The sequence below is a fragment of the Gallus gallus genome, chromosome 5, assembly GCF_016699485.2.
Source record: "Gallus gallus isolate bGalGal1 chromosome 5, bGalGal1.mat.broiler.GRCg7b, whole genome shotgun sequence".
Lineage (NCBI taxonomy): Eukaryota > Metazoa > Chordata > Aves > Galliformes > Phasianidae > Gallus > Gallus gallus.
This window is the reverse complement of record NC_052536.1, coordinates 28,499,805-28,517,734: the sequence shown is the minus strand read 5'-3', so window position 1 is coordinate 28,517,734 and position 17,930 is coordinate 28,499,805. Positions and strand designations below refer to the sequence as shown.

General features: G+C 36.4%; 1 protein-coding gene across 2 annotated transcripts in view; it reads left to right on the top strand.

The window, feature by feature from the left end:
• Positions 1 to 17,930, top strand: part of MPP5 (membrane palmitoylated protein 5) — a 48,130-nt gene that overhangs the window by 25,843 nt on the left and 4,357 nt on the right. Inside the window, exons 3-13 of one of the 2 annotated variants that reach the window (XM_046941734.1) lie at positions 2,258 to 2,463; positions 7,882 to 7,959; positions 8,474 to 8,620; positions 9,222 to 9,383; positions 12,125 to 12,202; positions 13,075 to 13,258; positions 14,876 to 14,947; positions 15,379 to 15,450; positions 15,674 to 15,841; positions 16,517 to 16,719; positions 17,436 to 17,546. In XM_046941734.1, coding sequence (XP_046797690.1) covers positions 2,258 to 2,463; positions 7,882 to 7,959; positions 8,474 to 8,620; positions 9,222 to 9,383; positions 12,125 to 12,202; positions 13,075 to 13,258; positions 14,876 to 14,947; positions 15,379 to 15,450; positions 15,674 to 15,841; positions 16,517 to 16,719; positions 17,436 to 17,546 — 1,481 coding nt within the window. Of the gene's footprint in view, positions 1 to 2,254; positions 2,464 to 7,881; positions 7,960 to 8,473; positions 8,621 to 9,221; positions 9,384 to 12,124; positions 12,203 to 13,074; positions 13,259 to 14,875; positions 14,948 to 15,378; positions 15,451 to 15,673; positions 15,842 to 16,516; positions 16,720 to 17,435; positions 17,547 to 17,930 lie in introns of both variants that reach the window. The other variant, NM_001199705.3, reaches the window with a different exon arrangement.

Here is a 17,930-nt window from a genome sequence, read left to right as displayed (position 1 = left end):
AGCAATGTATTTCTCTGAAATGCAGAAAATATTTTTTATACTACTGCTTATTCTCCTAATTAAGTAGCTGACATTTCATGGAAGAAACCTTTTGTGGCTACAGCAAAAACTGTTTTTTGAGGGGCGGAAAGCTGCCTTTTTCTTTTTCTCCTTGGGCAAACCTTATAAAGTATAAAACATTTTATGTTTTCTAGAAGTTAATCTATACTTATGCAAAGTTTTGCATAAACCAGTAGCTTTCTTAGCGCTGCTATTCAAGTAGCATATGAGGCATTAGAGAACTAGCATTAGCATGTGGAGTACTCTAAAGAACCTAAGAATTAAGATATTGGTGGTAATATATAATAAAGTCAATTATGTGCTCTTAAATTTGCTGCTTGTAACTTTTTGTTTAAAATGGTAATCTGCAGCAATTATTTTCTTGCTGCTTCTGCTCCCACGTGTGAAGCAGTGACCATGGGTCCGTCCTCCCCTGCAGCTGCGTATTTTTTTCCAGCAGTCTTTTTGATTAATACGCGTATCGCACAGTGCTGTGTCACATTCCAGCCATTTCTTGGTCTAATGGGAAGAGTGCAATGCCTCTTGAAAAACGAGTTGAAATTAAAAAAAACAGTTGATGGCTAATTGATCTGCGCTCTAAAATGGACTTTTTCTGCCACAGAACCTTGGCTTTTCCTGTGAGTAAATGCAAGATGTTAGTTGTTTACTGAACTTCTTTTCTTCTATACAACCCTTTAAATAGGGAATGCCTAGAGATAGTCTTGCTACCTGGCATTTAAGGACAACAACAACACCTTCAGAAATATAATCTGTGACTTAAAATTCATAAACAGGGACCTAGAGTGGCTTGCTTTCATGCCTTTGGAGCTGTTGCTGTTCCTGGGGGGAGTGTCATATTATATTGGTCTTCTACACCTAGCACAGATGAAGATTGGGTGTACAGGGAAATTAGTTGGTGGGGAGAATACTGTGGCAGATATGTAAGGAAGGGCAAGATGGAAGGAACTAGGAAAGCACTGAAGAGAGAATGTGTGGAGGCATCTAAGAAGAGTACATCTTTTTACTACAGCTGTAGAATAGATGTCTAACAGTATCTGTTTCTGTCTTATGTGGGGTATACTTTAGAAAGTGTATGCATGCACTTGAAGTCTCAGGTATGGAAGTGGGTTAGAGAATTCAGAAATAATTGAATAAAACCATTAATGCTTAAGGAGTATTATAAAGAAGTTGAGTTCTCTACTGCCTCATTTCTTTGAACCTAGTAACAGTAACAACAGTTTTCAGTTGATGTTTAACTGAACGGGCACTAATAGAAACTTGAAAATCTGTTCTTCACATCTTTTTATTTTTATTTTTTCTAATACTTGAAAGCAGTACTCTTCAGTCTCAGGAGAAAAGGTTGCTGAGACTTGCATACTCCACTAGGCAATTCATCTGCCAGATTACCACATCCTATTTAGCAAATATTCTTGCCTGCGACACATTAACTTTCATCCCAAACAGCATTTCCCTGTGCGATGGGCAGTAGATCTTGTACACATTTCCCCAGTAAGATGCTGGCCTTAATTACTGTTCTGAGCTGTACTGTGTTTCCCTCGTGGAATATCCTGCCCTGCCTCTATCTGAATTTTCAGTGCATCTTCTTACTGGCCTTTGTGTCCTTGGTGGTTATAGGAAGGAGCCTTTGGTGGGTAGGATGCCTTTTACATGACTATAGAATGCTTTTAGGATGTGTTTTTTTAATTGTCCTGGGATTATTTCTTTCCTTTTTATTATGAAAGTGTAATTTACTTATCAATCACTCATTCTATAAGTAAGCAATACGTTATATATACCCATGGAAAGAGTATTTAAATAATTTATTATACAGTGAATCAAGATTAGCTTAGCAAAGCAGTTGATTTTGGTATTGCAAAATAGTTTGTCTTAACATTTAATTATACATGAGCTGTAGTTATTGAATCTTTTACATACCAGTGATTTCTTTCAGAAGTACTGCTCCTATTATTTGAATTTCAATTTTGAACCATTTATCAGCTTGCTTCTTTTTCTTCTGCTCGCTTGTGGTCCTTGTTTTGATTCTAATATGTTCTGCTGATAACCATGAGAGAATAATAGCTGAGTAATACATTTGCATACATCACTGCTGATATCAAAACTGAACAGCAAAATTTTTTTTTAAAACTCTGAACACAAACATTACAACACGATCAATCTTTAACTTGTGTCTTGGTTTTGTTTTATTTCCTACCAGAAGTGGAAGAACTACTAACTTCCCTAAAACATATCCAGCATGTTTTGGTAGACCCTCAGAGCCAAGAGGATCTCGCTCTCATCTTACAGCTTGTTCAAAATACTGATTTTCAGAATGCATTTAAGATACACAACGCGGTTACAGTGTACATGAACAAAGCCAGCCCTCCGTATCCTCTCATCTCCAATGCACAAGAACTAGCACAAGAGGTATGTATAGTATGCATCTCTGTGATATGTATACGAAGCATATAATCATAGCTGTTTTTGAAATGTGTACTTGGTGAACTTGTCTGAGTTACTGCATGTTAAATAGAAATTGGATTCCAGTAATCACTGATTGCTCTATCCAGTTCTTCCACATTTCCAGGAAAACAGTAACTGGAAGAATATTTTGGGGATAAGAATGCTCTTTTCGATGTGAGTAGTTATGTAATAGAATTAAAACATGTAGAAGAGTTAAACAGAAAAGGGAGCAGTTAGGGCAGACTTTTCAAGTTCGGTATTCTTTAGTCCAAGCATTAGGAGTTGAATTGCAGTTATCTGTTATTGTGAGTTTCCTCCAAGTTGAGCCCTGGTTCTTAAATGTGGAGGCATCTCTGAAAGTACAACTGTACTGGAAATGAGCATTTTGCTTGAAAGTGAGCAGCAGGTGCCTTAATACTTTATTTCTGTGTTTTGATGACTGCTGTGATTGTCAGATTACATTTAATTTTTTTCTGACATGACAGCTCTCTTGTAAGACCAAACATGTCTTGTAGAAATGATTCAACTGTGCTTTTAGAAATCTACTTTAGTAAGATTTAAGATTTCCATATTTTTAGTGATATCTTAAGTGTTTGAAATACTATTATAATTTTAGCTAAGTTAACTGTTTTCTTTGAGTCTTACTCATTTGAATGTAGATGAACAATGCCTGTTTATAGTAGCCTTATAAGCAGTAGAAGTAATTCATCGGAAATGCATCAGATACGAAGTTGCAGATAACAGAAGTAGTATCAGTGCAAGTGCAACAGGTTGCATTCAGCAAAGCCAGCTCCACAGGCAGGGTATGTGCACCTGCTCAGACCTGGCTCGGGTGTACTGGCTCATGTGCCAGTATGCATGCGTTCTCTAATTGCTCAGAGATGCTTCACTTCCATTTCAGTGTGGCAGCAGGATGGTTTTCTTAGCATCTGGTTTTGTTGATCTTGCAAGTCAAAGAAAACAATGTTGTTGCAGTCTTATTTCTTTTGCAGAATAAATTACTGACTCTTGAGAGATGTCAATAAAACATTCTCCAAAGGCACAGTTTGCTGATTAATCTGCTGCTCAGGATTTTTCTGTTTAGGCTCATCAGTAAGATTGCACCAAAACCAAGTGGGAGTGTCTTTCCTGTGAGCTTGCCTCTAGTTTATCAGTCTGCCTCTAGACTGCTCCAGGATGCCTGCTAGGCTTCATCTGAGTCTGGAGGAACCTTCCAAGTTAACTTCTGTTTGTAAGCCATTTCCTCATACACACATCCTGCCTGTAGACCTAGTTTGCATTTTCACTCAGATGCGAGTCCGAATTTTTAAATCTCTATTTATATATAGAATATTTGAGGTTAATATCATAAGAAACATAGTTGGTTTTCCCCCCCACCCCTCTCCTTCACGGATATGATTTTTTTTTATTTGGTGCTTAATGGAAGTTTCCAGGAGGAATATATGCCTTCCAACTCTAAATTACCCTGCAAGACAATCTTCTGTTGATATCTATAGTGGAATAGCAGAGCTTTATCAATGTAGGGCAAACTACAAGTCGGTTCTCTGATGTTCATATTCCTCCCTGCTGTCTTCCCTAACTCCCACATTCTCAGCACATTCCTCTGTTATTTTCAAGTAGTTTCATAAATGCTAAGATCAGAAAACAGTGCAAAGCCAGTTCTATGTCTCAGCAGTAATGCATAAAGGCATTTAAGAATTAGATATTTTGTTTTTCTGATGGGGTTTTGTGATCACCTAGAAGAATATTACATAAAAGATGATGTATTCCTGCTCTCATTTTGATGTTTCATCCCCTGTCCGTGTCTTGTTGCAGCCTTGAAATTCCTGAAGGGAAATATATTGCATACGTCTGTGCTCATTTTCAGATGTAATCTAGATTCAGCTTCTCATTTATTTAAGCAAATTATATTTTGCAATATGTTAAATAACATCCTGAAATGATTAAGCTGGAAATTCAGGACAAATATTTCTGTGACCAACAAAAGTGTCTTGAGGAAAAGCTTGAGGCCTCCATTCACGTCATTCTTGTTTGAACAGATCTTATGCTCATTTTTCAGACCTGTTATTCCTTAATGAGGAAGTGAATTTTTGCTTCAGGAAAAGTTGTTTTCCACTTGCACACACCCCCAACAGGGGTAGCGCGCCCACTTATTTTGTAGTTCTTTCTGTTTGCGCCTTTTGCTTTCCCCATCTCTAAATATAGGCTTAGGAAGCTCCCTCACAACACAGTTCTTTAGTCTTTCTGGAGCATTACCTACTTCAAGGTGTTTTTAAAAAGACACTTGGAAAAGTCTGAACAACTGATAACATCTTGATGATACAGAACATTACGAGAAAGAAAAACAGTATATACACACGTAACATTAATTTTAAATGACAAGTGATGTTAATGTGCATAATTCAGTGCACAGGTCATCAGTGGCAGTGTACAACTCTGGAGCTGTATTGTAGTGTGTGTCCCAGTTTAAAGCAACAAACTCTGAACTCTCTTCTGTTGGAGGCTTTATGGTGTAGAAGAGAGCCTATTCTAGAGCTTATATCTCTGTAGCTCTAACAAAAAACACTGCAACAGATATTCTCATCCTCTGTTTAAAAAAAAAAAAAGATTTAGAAACGGTGTTTAATTTATACTAAGTTGTAGTCTGGGGGAGACTTTCTTTGTCACTCTGAATTTGATTCAAGTCTCTGTTTTCATTTACTCTTAATGTTTGCCCATTTGTATATAATAATGTATTTGAACAGCATGTTGGGAAAAATTTTTGCTTTTTTTTTTGACTTAACAATATGTAAGTGGAATGAGACATTTATTTTCTAATCCTCTTGAGGAGATTCTTCACATTAGTATATTTGTACTTTTCCCATTGACTTTGGTAAGCAGACCCCAACAACTCAGGATTTTTCTTTGCTCTCAATGTTAAGAAACCTTTATTGAATTAAAAAGGTGGAATGGAGCACTTAGCTCTTTCAAATAAATTCCTTAGGCCTAATCTCCATAAAATGTTGTGTGTCATCCATCTCTTAAAGAAAAATAGCCAGTAAACATCAAGTGTAATTAAATTGATTTTAAATCCATTTAAATTTGGCCAAAATAGAGGCAGGGATTATGGGAACATGGTCTGAATCTTGACCTTGTGAGAATATTTGATGCAGCATGCAAGACAGTCGGTAGTTTTTGGCTTGTAATACCACATATCAGATGCCTTGAATATATTCTTGCTATTAAATATGCTCAACAGAATCAATTTATATGAATTGTGTTTCTAAATACCTGATACCGTTCACTTCAGGAAGTGTAAGCAATTAAATTAGATCAATTCTTCTGAGAAGACAGATTGCATGTTTGTAACTTCCAGTACAAATTCTTTAGAATGAGGGTGTACGTTGCTCCCAACAGTCCTGCTCATTCCATGCAACATGGTTTTGCAGGTGTGATTATATTCTGAATGACCAGTATCATACCAGAGGGCACACACTGGAGTGTGTCTCGCAGTGTGCCTCCAAATTGTGGCTTTTATAATGAAACCATATTAATATTTTTTTTTTTGAGCTCTTTGAGTTCACGTTAATGTAAGTAACAATAAAAACTGGATTGAAGGGTTAAGAAAATAATAGTATTGCCACATGTTTAGCCTGGAATGCTTATACTGTCTGTGATGTGTCACTTCTGGAAAGTCAACCTAGATTCAGATTTCTTCACCTGATAAGACATGGAATTCTTTACCTTAAATAACAAAGCAGTCTGACATGCAGCAATACCGGTGTAGTAAGTGTTGCACATAGCAGACTGAACCTTTCCTAATGCTTCAACCATTATATTAAGCAAATAAATAATACATTTATCTTTCCCTTAGGAAGGAGGTGGAGGAGCTGTTAGAGTTTTTGAATAATGTAATTATTCAAAGAGGAAATTCAGCTGCAATAGAGGGTGTTGTTGCGGAGAATCACTGAGTGGTTAAGCCAAGTCACAGGGCATGGAAAAATAAAGGAGAGATGCTGTTCTTGGCAGCTAAACATATATGTGGCTTATTGTGCGCTTTTGTTTCGGGCTGTTTCATCTGTGTATCATGCGGCAGCTAGCAAAATGTTACTTTAAATGATAGCTAGTTTAGGATTGCTCTTATGCTGAATATTTACTGTATAAATTAACAAAGACGTGCAGATTTGGTTCTGAGATGTAACAGTAATTACAAACATATGTAATACATCTTTTCCTCTGTCTAATACTTAGCGTCTGGCCACGTGTTTGAAGTGTCTTGCTTGCAGGACTTCTAACTGGGGATAATAGCTTTCTGGCAGCTGCAGAGATGTGACTTAGGTCAAATTGATGTGAAGCTGAATTCCTTTTATTCTCTGTGGTTTTATCTAAATTAGCTCTTAAATATAGTTCTTGATTTCTTTTTTGTCACATTTTTCATCATTAAGAGTAAGAAACTCTTGGGGGAAAGAATGTTCTCCACCTCACAGGAAGCTGCTGTTATGTATAATCTACTCTTGATTCCTCCAGCTTCATTAGTGCTTTTGGTCTCATGACTTTGGTGCAGATTAAGCCTGAAGATAATTACTGTGGAAAGTATCTTCTTCAACCTTGCCTTTAGATAAAGGGGAATTCCCTGCTCCTGGCTTTCCTTTAAAGCGTAGAGGGATTTTCTGCATTTGAGATGATGGCAAGGCCTGTTTAACTGAACAGGAATGCAAACCTTTTTTGGCAATGAAAGCTACTTGAGCAAGAACAGTTGTTGTCTTACTGTGGATTATTCTTATTCCTTGGCAAAAAAAAAAAAAATACTAGCTGAAGAAAACTGGTTTGAGATGTTGGTATTTTCAAGTTTTGACTCTCAGAGTTTCTGAGGCAGATGCTCCAGTAAGTGCTGCAAAACCTGTCTTGGAATCTTTGTTCTTGCTGCTGGTGGAAATACTGGGTTAAAAATAAACCATCTGCTTTTAAGGAAAAGGAAGTCTGGTCGCGTTACTGAGAAACTAGTCCACTTTGAAAGGTGTAGCAATATTTGCATAGTAGGTTTCATTGTGGCTACTTATGCTGTCAGGTTCCTTTCTCAACTTTAACTTCTTTTGAACATCTCTTGTAGTAGCTGAGCTCATTGTTAGTTTCTGTTGAGAAATCCACGTGATATACTGGATACCAGTTTGCATTTGATAGAAATCACTGAAGCACAGCATGCTGAAGTAGTGCTGTGATCTCGCTGCACATTTTCCTAATGTGTACTAGGCCAGGCTCAGTGCGTCAGTATAACAATTGTGCTCATATTTTACTTTCAGTAAAATGAATAATTGCAATTGGGGTTTTGTGCTTCAATTTGGGAAAGGAAGATTGATAAATCACTGGGTAGAATGAGAGCTTTACTACTTCATTTCTTTTCAGGTTCAGAGTGTTTTGAAACCCAGTCACCACAAGGATGGGCAGGAACTTAATGCCTTGCTGAATGCCCCTCACATGCAGGTAAAACAAATTGTTGTATTCTACAGGTATTACAAGGTAATTTTCACATGAGCAAGGTAGCACTAGATCAGTGATGTCAGTGGCAGCACATGAGCTACTTTATTCTTCCATGGTTTTTTTTCTGTGCCAGATACAGCTATTGCACTCTTATCATAAGGTGCATAAGAGGAAATTTGACCAATGAAGTAAATTCTTGAGTAGTTTTGACTGCAGTAAATGTTTTTGCTTCTGTATCTTCATTCGCATACATAGTAAACCAATGTCTGACTTTTTTTTCAAGAAGCCATAAGTATGGTTGCAACTTTGTGTTCAAAGTAGTTTTGTATTATTTCCCAAAACTGATAGCAAAATTTTTGGCAAGTAGAAACTACATAAACCTTCTCTATTGCTTGAGTTGTTTTGCAGTATTCTGTAATTGTAAAGAGCTTTCAAATTGCAGAATTTCATTGCTTGTTACTATTTTGTATGCATATGAAATTAGCATTTTTCTGTAACTGATTTTGCATACCACTAGGCACTTCTACTAGCTCATGATAAGGTTGCGGAACAAGAAATGCAACCTGAGCCTGTTGCGGATGAAAAAATCTATGAAAATGTTGGCACGTACGGAGGAGAGACGGTTAAAATAGTTCGTATTGAGAAAGCTCGAGATATTCCCTTGGTAAGTGTTGGTGCTCGCTCAGTTATACTGAAAGCAGGTAAGCAGTCTTTGCAGATAGCTATGAAAGTCTTAGAATTTCAATGTGAAAGTTATGTTTAACTTAGGAAGCATTTTCTTCCTCACCTGCCCAAATGAGAAATGGTCATAAATTATTACTTAATGTGCACTTTGATATAGCAGTAGACACGTTACCACTTAAAGCCTGTATAGCTTTCATCATGTGGATTTTGCCAGGGTTTTATTAGAGGAGTCACTATCCAAGCTTAGCTGCAGGAAAGATCCTTGTCCAATTGCAGGAAGCTGTGTTGTGTTAGTGTTCTTTTTAATCTTCTTTTGCATCTTTCAAATAAGTGTTTAGAAAAGCTTTTAAAAAAAAAAGTACTCTTGCAGTGTAGAGTAGTGCAATTCTTCAGTCTTTAATACCACTTAAAGAAACAGATGTGTTTTTTTTGTAAACTAGAGCATTGCTTGTGTACCTCCAAGCTGTTGCATGCATTTGCTTTCAACAAAGAAATGTCTCCTCACTGGCTTGAAATACTTACAATAGATGGCTTTGAGTTTGTGATATGTAATAAATTCAGAATTTGTTGCTACTACACAGGGTGCTACTGTTCGTAATGAAATGGATTCTGTCATCATTAGTCGAATAGTCAAAGGAGGTGCTGCAGAGAAGAGTGGGCTGTTACATGAAGGGGATGAAGTTCTGGAGATTAATGGCATTGAGATTCGTGGAAAAGATGTTAATGAAGTTTTTGATTTACTGGTGAGTTGGGCACTTTGTTTTCCCTGCAAAAAAATACTCCTAAGAGTGAAGTCTGTTAGCTCTGCTTGCCATTTGTAGTCATATTTAGAATTGTTTTAGAGCCGTTTTTACTCTCGTACTTAGTACTCAAGTGTGGAGGGCCATTTCAAGCTTGCCTTCTCATGCAAGGTGCAATTTTAGCAAATATAATGGCAGTAAAATGCAAAAATGAGCCTTAAAAGTATGAACAAGTCAAGCTATCATCTTGAGACTTGTTTTAGTGACTTCTAAGGAAAAGCTTTGCTTAGCTGTGAAAAGCCGTGATTTTTTTTCATCTGTCTCAGGCTTAGTCCTCAGTTAATATCAATAAATGTGTGCCTACATACTTTTGGTCCTGCCTGGCTGACGTGGAGTTCACCATCTTCATAGTAGATGCTCTCTCTCTTCAAAATCCAGTGTTTAATCTGTTACTTGCACAGTGTCAAGGTGGTTTCGTTTCTTCATTCTGTCCCTTCCCATGAGTAGGTAGGTACATAAGATGTGTCGGGGACGGTGAGGACAGATGTTTTGAATTAACCAAAGTGATATTTACAAAGTAATACCATGCTCTGGAAGAAAAAATGGACAATGAGCCACTTCTTCAGTGCTGATTTTTTTAGTTTGTTCTAAACATTCATGTATTAAATTCTTGACCCGTGAGTCTTTCTTGCTTTTGATCTTATGATTCTCTCCCCTGTGCCTTTTGGGAAGAGGAGTGAGTAAGCAGTTGGCAGAGGGTTTGTAGTTTCCGACTGGGCTCAAACCACTGCAAATTGTTTCACTTACTCTTCCACTCCTGACAAAAAACCTTTTTGTCTAGCAGTTTACCAACATAAGGTATTTTTCTCTGCTACTTGTAACATTCATGGCAAAACTGTGCATCAATTCAAAAGCTACTAGATAATACCAGCAAAAAATCCATCAGGAACTAGTAAAGGCAGAAATGTTCTCTCTGAGCTCTGGCAAGGTAGGATGCCAGCAGCTGGGAATACTTCATTTTGTCCAATATTCGTATGTTCCTTTGCTCTTCCCTGGCACCTGCTATTGATCAGGGTCTGAGATGGGTCACTTGGAACTGTACTGTGAGTCTTCAGTCTCCATCAGGGAAGATGATTTTATAAAAGTCAAAGTGGATGAAACTGAATTTTTTCTACCATTACTACAGCTTTGGAAATATTAGCACATATTTATTAAGAGGATCTTTGGGAAGAAGTTCCAAAGAAATATTTATATATATTTGAATTACTTAGTGAATCGAAGCTCTATATACAAATGAAAATCAGGGCAAAGACTCGGGTTCTGCTGTAAGTTGCATTATAGGAAGTACAATCATTATCAATAAATGAAGTCTTCTACTGTAAGACTGCAGTTTTTAATGGACCCATTATTATATGTCCATCTTTTCTGATGGTGCTGTTTAATTAATTCATGGAGGGAGGCCGAGTGGAGAGAATTAGAGGCAGAAGCGGTTTTCTTGAGTCATTTATTCAAAAAGCCTTCAGTTTCCATGTGATTTTTGGATCAGAGGTGTGCGAGATCCTTTGTGTGATTGGCTCCATTGCCATCTGTATTTCAAAAGCAGCCACCCATACTCAGCTATGTCTTTTGATGTAACATTTTGTATGTGCTTAACAGATAATTAAACAGTAGCGGTTTAATTCTCTGCAGAGATCTTGTTCTGCACTTGAACAGGTCCTACAACTTAGAGCTACAGAATAAAAGATGTAATATGTATACATATAAACTTATGTAACACATAAATAATACATAAGGGCAATTGGTAAAAACCTCAATATGTCCTAGTTTAAAAAACTAATTTTTAAGCTTCGTAGTTAGTTATATGTTGACTTATTTTGTTTTGTAGTGTTAAATCTTAGAAGTTATAAAAAGTTTCAGTCCCCAAAGAATACTTAAGAACAGGAGAGAAAGAAATTTCTTGCATTCTAATTCCTGCCTCACCCCTTGTGCCGAAAATGATAATGAACTGGCATGTGACTTGAGACAAGGCTACTCATGCTATCACTGTGAAATTCTGCACATTCCTCAAGAAACTATGCGTACTGACTGAAAATGGTGGATTTTCCTTTCCTGCAGCCTAATCATATTATCCTCGGTTACGTTTCCTTCATTTAAGCCTGAAGTTATGGCTCACGGAACATTGTATAGAGAGTGAGAGGCACAGGCCTCTTCAGGATTTGGCACGTGTATTAAAATAGATGTTTGTTACATGCAGAAATAAACTGTGTAGAAGAGTATGCAAACAACTAAGACTGCTCTGAAGCCAAGACATGTATGAAGTTCTCTTTTCTTTGTAGATGCTGGCAGTTTCAACGTTAGGTACTTATGCAGGATTTGAGTGTTTTGGTTAAACTTTTTAAAAGCGTTCTGTAGTGTTAGCAGCATAAAAACAGAGTAGAGATGTTTAGATTGAAGAACACTGTTGCTTTTAAGTAATTTCAGGTTAAAAGTTTCCCACGTATTTTCTCCTGCTAGCATAGATCACTTGATGTTTTCGAACTGAACAAGAGAACCTACTCTGGTCCTCTATTTGTCTGAAGTCTCTGCTTGATACAGTTGCAAGTGTTGTATTTAAAATAGAAATAGGTTATACATAATCTGGAACTGCAGATTTTTGTAATCTGAGTATCAACGTTTGGATTTCTAATCTGTTGTTGAATTGCTGCATCTGTATGTTAAGAGTCTCTATTTTTTTTTTATCTCAGGCTGACATGCATGGCACTCTGACCTTTGTATTGATTCCCAGCCAGCAGAGCAAGCCACCTCCTGCAAAGGAGACAGTTGTAAGTAGCTTTACATAACCTTGGTGATGCATATCTTATTTTTCCAGTAGAGCTTAGAACGTTGTTTTGTAGGTTATTTACACAGCAAAACAAAAAGCAAATTGCCATTATTTAAATAGTTTGTTACCAGGCTTGCACCTGAGTTAACTGTTAAAAATGATTGACGGTGATAAGCTGAAATATACAGTATATTTTTAACTCTGTTTCTAAAATAATAAGAATTTAATAAAAATAGCACCACTTATGCTTCTGAAATTCTATTTGGAACTTCTCCATTTCTCAGTGTTATATATATGAATTGAATTGGTAGAATTTAGAAATGTTCTACTGTAACTTGTAAATATGCTTTGTGAAGAAAAGTCTGTATACTGGTTGTATCTTTTTAGCTAACATAACCTCTCCTCAGACTGCTTCAAGAGTTTGAAGATAGATTGCACAGATTTCTGTCAAAGCAAAAAAAAAAAAAAACCAACAAAACTTAAGCATTTGGTAGCAAAGTAAAGTATTTTTGTAGTGAAACTTTATCTGAGAGCCAGGAAAATGGGTCTCATTCTGTCTTTGCTATTTAAATGTAAATAATTGAGAATATCTGTGATTCTCTTTGAGTGTTAAGGGCTTAGATTTGTAGCTCAGAGTTTTTTTGTTTCTAAAGTGGTGAAAAAAATTTGTAGGCTCTGGAATTAATAAAACTTGAAGTTCAGGCTTTTATCCATTCCAGTGTCTCCTATGTGCCCTAGATACAATGTGCATTCTATAGGAGTTATCTTGGAGCTTCTATATATCAAACTTCATCTTTAGTCACAGGAAGATGGAGGTGTAACTCTTCTGAAGTCAATCATTTTTCCTTTTTTTATGTTTTTTATCTTCCACAGATACATGTGAAAGCACATTTTGACTATGATCCTTCGGATGACCCTTATGTCCCCTGCCGAGAATTAGGCCTGTCTTTTCAAAAAGGAGATATACTCCATGTGATCAGCCAAGAAGACCCAAACTGGTGGCAGGCTTACAGAGATGGAGATGAAGATAACCAACCACTGGCGGGCCTTATTCCTGGTAAATAAAGATCTAGAAAAACCTTGAAAAGTTGTTGTTCCCATAGTTGTAGGAGACAATATTTTGTTGTTTTTTTTTTAAAGACTCATACCCACAGCCTTAAATACCTGTGACCTTGAACATTTTGCAGCAGAGCCCACTGTTGGAGTCATAATACATTTATTTAAAAGGTTGACCTTTTAGGAGCATCTCTATGTATAAATGTTTAACTTCAAGTAAAACCACCGCTGCGTCTGCAGTTCACGTTTCCTGAATTACTCTATACTTCCATATTCTTCTGCCCTGGCAACTCTGTGGATTCAGAGTTCCCTCTGCTGGCTACAGCAGCAAAATTGGTCTTCAACCTGCTTGTTGCCTCTGGAGATGAGAGCAGCTTTTAGGTTTCTCACTATTTCAAGTACTATCTTTGAAAAGTATGTTTTCAGATAGTAACTCTTCTACATATTTTCACTTAGCCAAGAGCTTCAGTTACTGTAATAATCAGGCTTCCATTTTAACTGCTGGAAGCCTTTGAGTAATTAACGTTTCAGAAATTGAGGTCAGTATATAACTTTTCTCTTGAAGTATGTACTGCGTTCCAGTTCACCACAGTCCTTAGCAGATGAACAGATGTTAGTTCCGTAGAATAGTATGCTGTTATTTTATGATATTTGAATAAGATGAGGGGAACACTGATTTTAAATGTAGCATGATATTTTTTCAAGCTGAAATTTTAGAAATGTAGTATAAATATAACACACATAACATTAAAAAAAAATAAGAAAAATATATCATCACAGTGACAAAAATGTAATCTTCCCCATATTTTCAGTTCTCGGGCAAAACTATCTAGAAAAGTATGAGGCTGTGCAACTCTCATTTGATGACTGTTTTGGAAGCAATAAACTGGTTTCTCATCAACTTCGACCTCTGCAAGTCTTACTTTTTAGGATTTTTAGGGTCAGTACTTCCATCCATCCGTTCAGACAAATTTTAGGATGTGATGGGAAGGAAATCAGCTGAGCCCTTACTTCTCATTCACTGCTAAATACAGCATTGTTTCCAGCATTAATATAGCTGATGAAAGTAATAGTAAAACGATGTGAAAATCCTAAGGAAGTACACAAATGCATTTGATGATAGTGCTAGGTATTTGGCTTGCTTGACAGCAAAAATGGAAGTAATATTTATTTTTAAAGCACCATATGAATACTACAAAACAACTAAAAAAATCCTGAAAAATTGACTGTAAATGTCACCCAAATTAGGCAGTGCTATAAAGACAACTGACACCTTTGTGTACGTAAGAGTTGCATCACTTCCAATTACTGTCATTTTTGAAGGGTATTGTTAATGTACATATTCAGATTAATTGTGCTCCTTGATGAGGCTTAAGCTCGACTTCTGAGTTTCATTCTATTAGGGTGATAGAATTTTACATCTTTATGACAAGCAGTTTTCTCCAACAAATTTCTATTTTATGACATATTCTATTAGAAGCATCAGAGCTTTAAAATCTTAACAAAATGAGCAAGTCGTTACAAGAAGATAAGGAAATATACATGTACTTATGGCTGTATGTAGTTACAGTTCTCAAAAGTTAACTGTTTTTTCATGTTTTCCTTAAAATGCTTTCAGGAAAAAGTTTTCAGCAACAAAGAGAAGCAATGAAGCAAACTATAGAAGAAGACAAGGAGCCGGAAAAATCAGGTTAGATCTGTGCTTTTTGAGGAAAAAGGTGTCTAACTAATAGTGGTACTAATTACTATTATCTGGAACCTTGTCAGTGCAGGGTTACAGAAAATTCTCCATTTTTATAATAGCAATGTGGTGCTTGCTTGGAATTCTTGATGTGAACGCAGGCCTGAATTTGGTTGTATCAATCAGATTTTCTCATGATTATTATGCATAACATAGAGTAATGTAAGGGAATTTGGAGTGCCTCCTTTTTCTTAAAGAAACTTACCTACTTTAGCAAGACCGAGTTGAAGCTCTTGCTGTGCAGAATTTGCTTCTTACACCCTACTGGTGTAATAAACTGAATAACCTATTGTTTTCAGATCTTCAAATCCATATAGTCAGTAAGATAGGAAGCTTTTTACTGCATGGGTATGTAATTGTGATGATTTTATTTTGGTTAGGAAAACTCTGGTGTGCAAAGAAGAACAAAAAGAAACGGAAGAAGGTTTTATACAATGCAAATAAAAATGATGGTAAGTAACATCCTGTATGTACTGTGCATTTATAAATAACTATAGAAGATTTAACAAATGCTCTTGTATAAGGAGTAGGAACACTTAGAACTGTTTTGGCTTACTAGGCAAGTCATAATATTTGAGGTTGTAGAGGGGAGCTTCCTGGAACTTTGCACTGTAGGACAAGTGACACATTCAACGAGTAATAATATGTTGACCTTTTTACTGTTTTTCTTTCAAGATTACGATAATGAAGAAATTTTAACTTATGAGGAAATGTCACTGTATCATCAACCAGCGAATAGAAAACGACCTATTGTTCTCATTGGCCCACAGAACTGTGGCCAAAATGAATTGCGGCAGAGACTTATGAATAACGAAGTGGATCGCTTTGCCTCTGCTGTTCCCCGTAAGTTTGATAGGCATATATGAGTGCTTACTCTAAACTTGGCCTACACCCAATTCCTCTTGGGATTAAAATTGTGATTAGGAATTAGGGGGTTTTGAGTAGGTTATAGTCAGCTCTTCAGTGAAGAACAAATTATGTCTTGTATGGCAGACATTAGCCTTTGTAAGTAAATGCAAATCCCATGTGCCAACATAGTGCTGTAGAGGCATTGTATGACATGCATATTTTTCAATCTGAGTGAAGTTGGAATGAGTTAAAAAAAGGTTAAAGAAGAAACTGGCACATCTAACAAATAATTTTTGAACTAGTTATCCTGCGTAAACTTAAATTTACGTGGCTTTAATACCTTTCCAAACTATTCACATTTCACTGAATTTTATGTAAAATGTCTTTTGTACCCAAAATTAGTATGATATGACTAACAGCTGTTTTTCACCTCCAAAATGCAGCTGCACTGGTGAAATTATTCTTTTCTTAACTGACTGTTTTTTCGTAGCGGAATGTAAGATGACATCTGAATGTAGGGTTCAGTCTTTGATTAATCTCCCCAGGAGTATTTATTACACAAAATAAAATGCATACATTTCTTGGCTATTTTAATCAAATGCTGATATTTTCTTTTCACTTCAACAGGTATGTTTCATTCAGTTTATTTTCTGTGGCTTTTGCTTGTAGATACAACTCGAAGCAGGCGAGAAACTGAAGTAGCTGGCAGGGATTACCATTTCATTTCCCGACAAGCGTTTGAGAATGACATAGCTGCAGGGAAGTTTATTGAATATGGAGAATTTGAAAAGAACCTTTATGGTACTAGTATAGACTCCGTGCGGCAAGTGATCAACTCTGGCAAGATATGCCTTTTAAATCTTCACACTCAGGTATGGCAGAAGCTGTTGCCTGTTATGCTTCAATTTTAGCAGCTACTGTGAAAGTCTGAAAGAGCTATTTTAAGTTGACGTTCAGTTGGCTATTTAGAGTGTTGTGTGTATTTTCAAACAAGGAACAAGAAAGTTGCATCACAACTTTTGTATCTGTGCCCAAGTTCAAAGGGATGTTAGTTTCCAGATATTTCTCATTAGCCCTAATTTTCTGAATTGAAAAGTCAAGATTTGTCTCTAATTTTTGTAATTATTCTCTGAGCTCTAAGCTGTTTGAAGATGGAGAAGCTTTTGGAAAATTCAGACTACAGTCAGGTCCTTTTAATTTGTTCTGTCTTGATATATGTGTAGCCTGCCAAAAAATACTCGGAGCAATGTAGTGTGTTTGGCATCCTGTGTTTTAATCTTCAAAACAGAAAAGGTTAAACTGGATTTTTTTAAAGACCTGTCCATTAAAAGTTTCTCATTCCCTAGCATTTTAAGGAAACTTGCTTCAATTTACATTACTTGTTTGATTTTGCATACTGAAAGATATTCCTTCAGTTTAAGGGAAATACTTGAACAAAAGTAAATGTTTGGAGTCCATAAATTTGAAACTATTGGAATATAAATTTTGTAGGAAGTGGTGACTGAATTCTGAGTGGTAGTAATAATACTGTTATGGTTCGTTGGATGGAAATTTGTTAGGTGTTCAATATTTAATACTTTTTCTACAGTCACTGAAGACACTACGTAATTCTGACTTGAAGCCATATATTATATTTGTTGCACCACCTTCACAAGAGAGATTACGTGCTTTATTGGCCAAAGAAGGGAAAAACCCGAAGGTAATATATCTAACACTTCTTTTGAAGCCATTCTGCTTTTCTGTGTATGGTTCTGGAATGCTTTTGGTGGTGGACAGATTCACATGGGTTTTTTTTGGAATTGGGTGGTGGCAACAGTACTGACAATACAGAGGAGGTGATTAAGTCAGAAATCTCTATTCCAGGTTAGTAAGCAGACCACATTAGCTGAACATGAGAGATATGGGCCAAGAGAATCCAGTTGCTTTGGGCACAGTTAATCCCTGCATTTGGGTACAAAAATATGATATTTTATTTCAAACACAACTCTATACAATTGTATTGCTACAATAATGCAGTAAGGCAGTTTTGTAACTGGAGTCTACCCTACAATGGTGAATAGGGAGCACTTTTCTAGAACAGAGT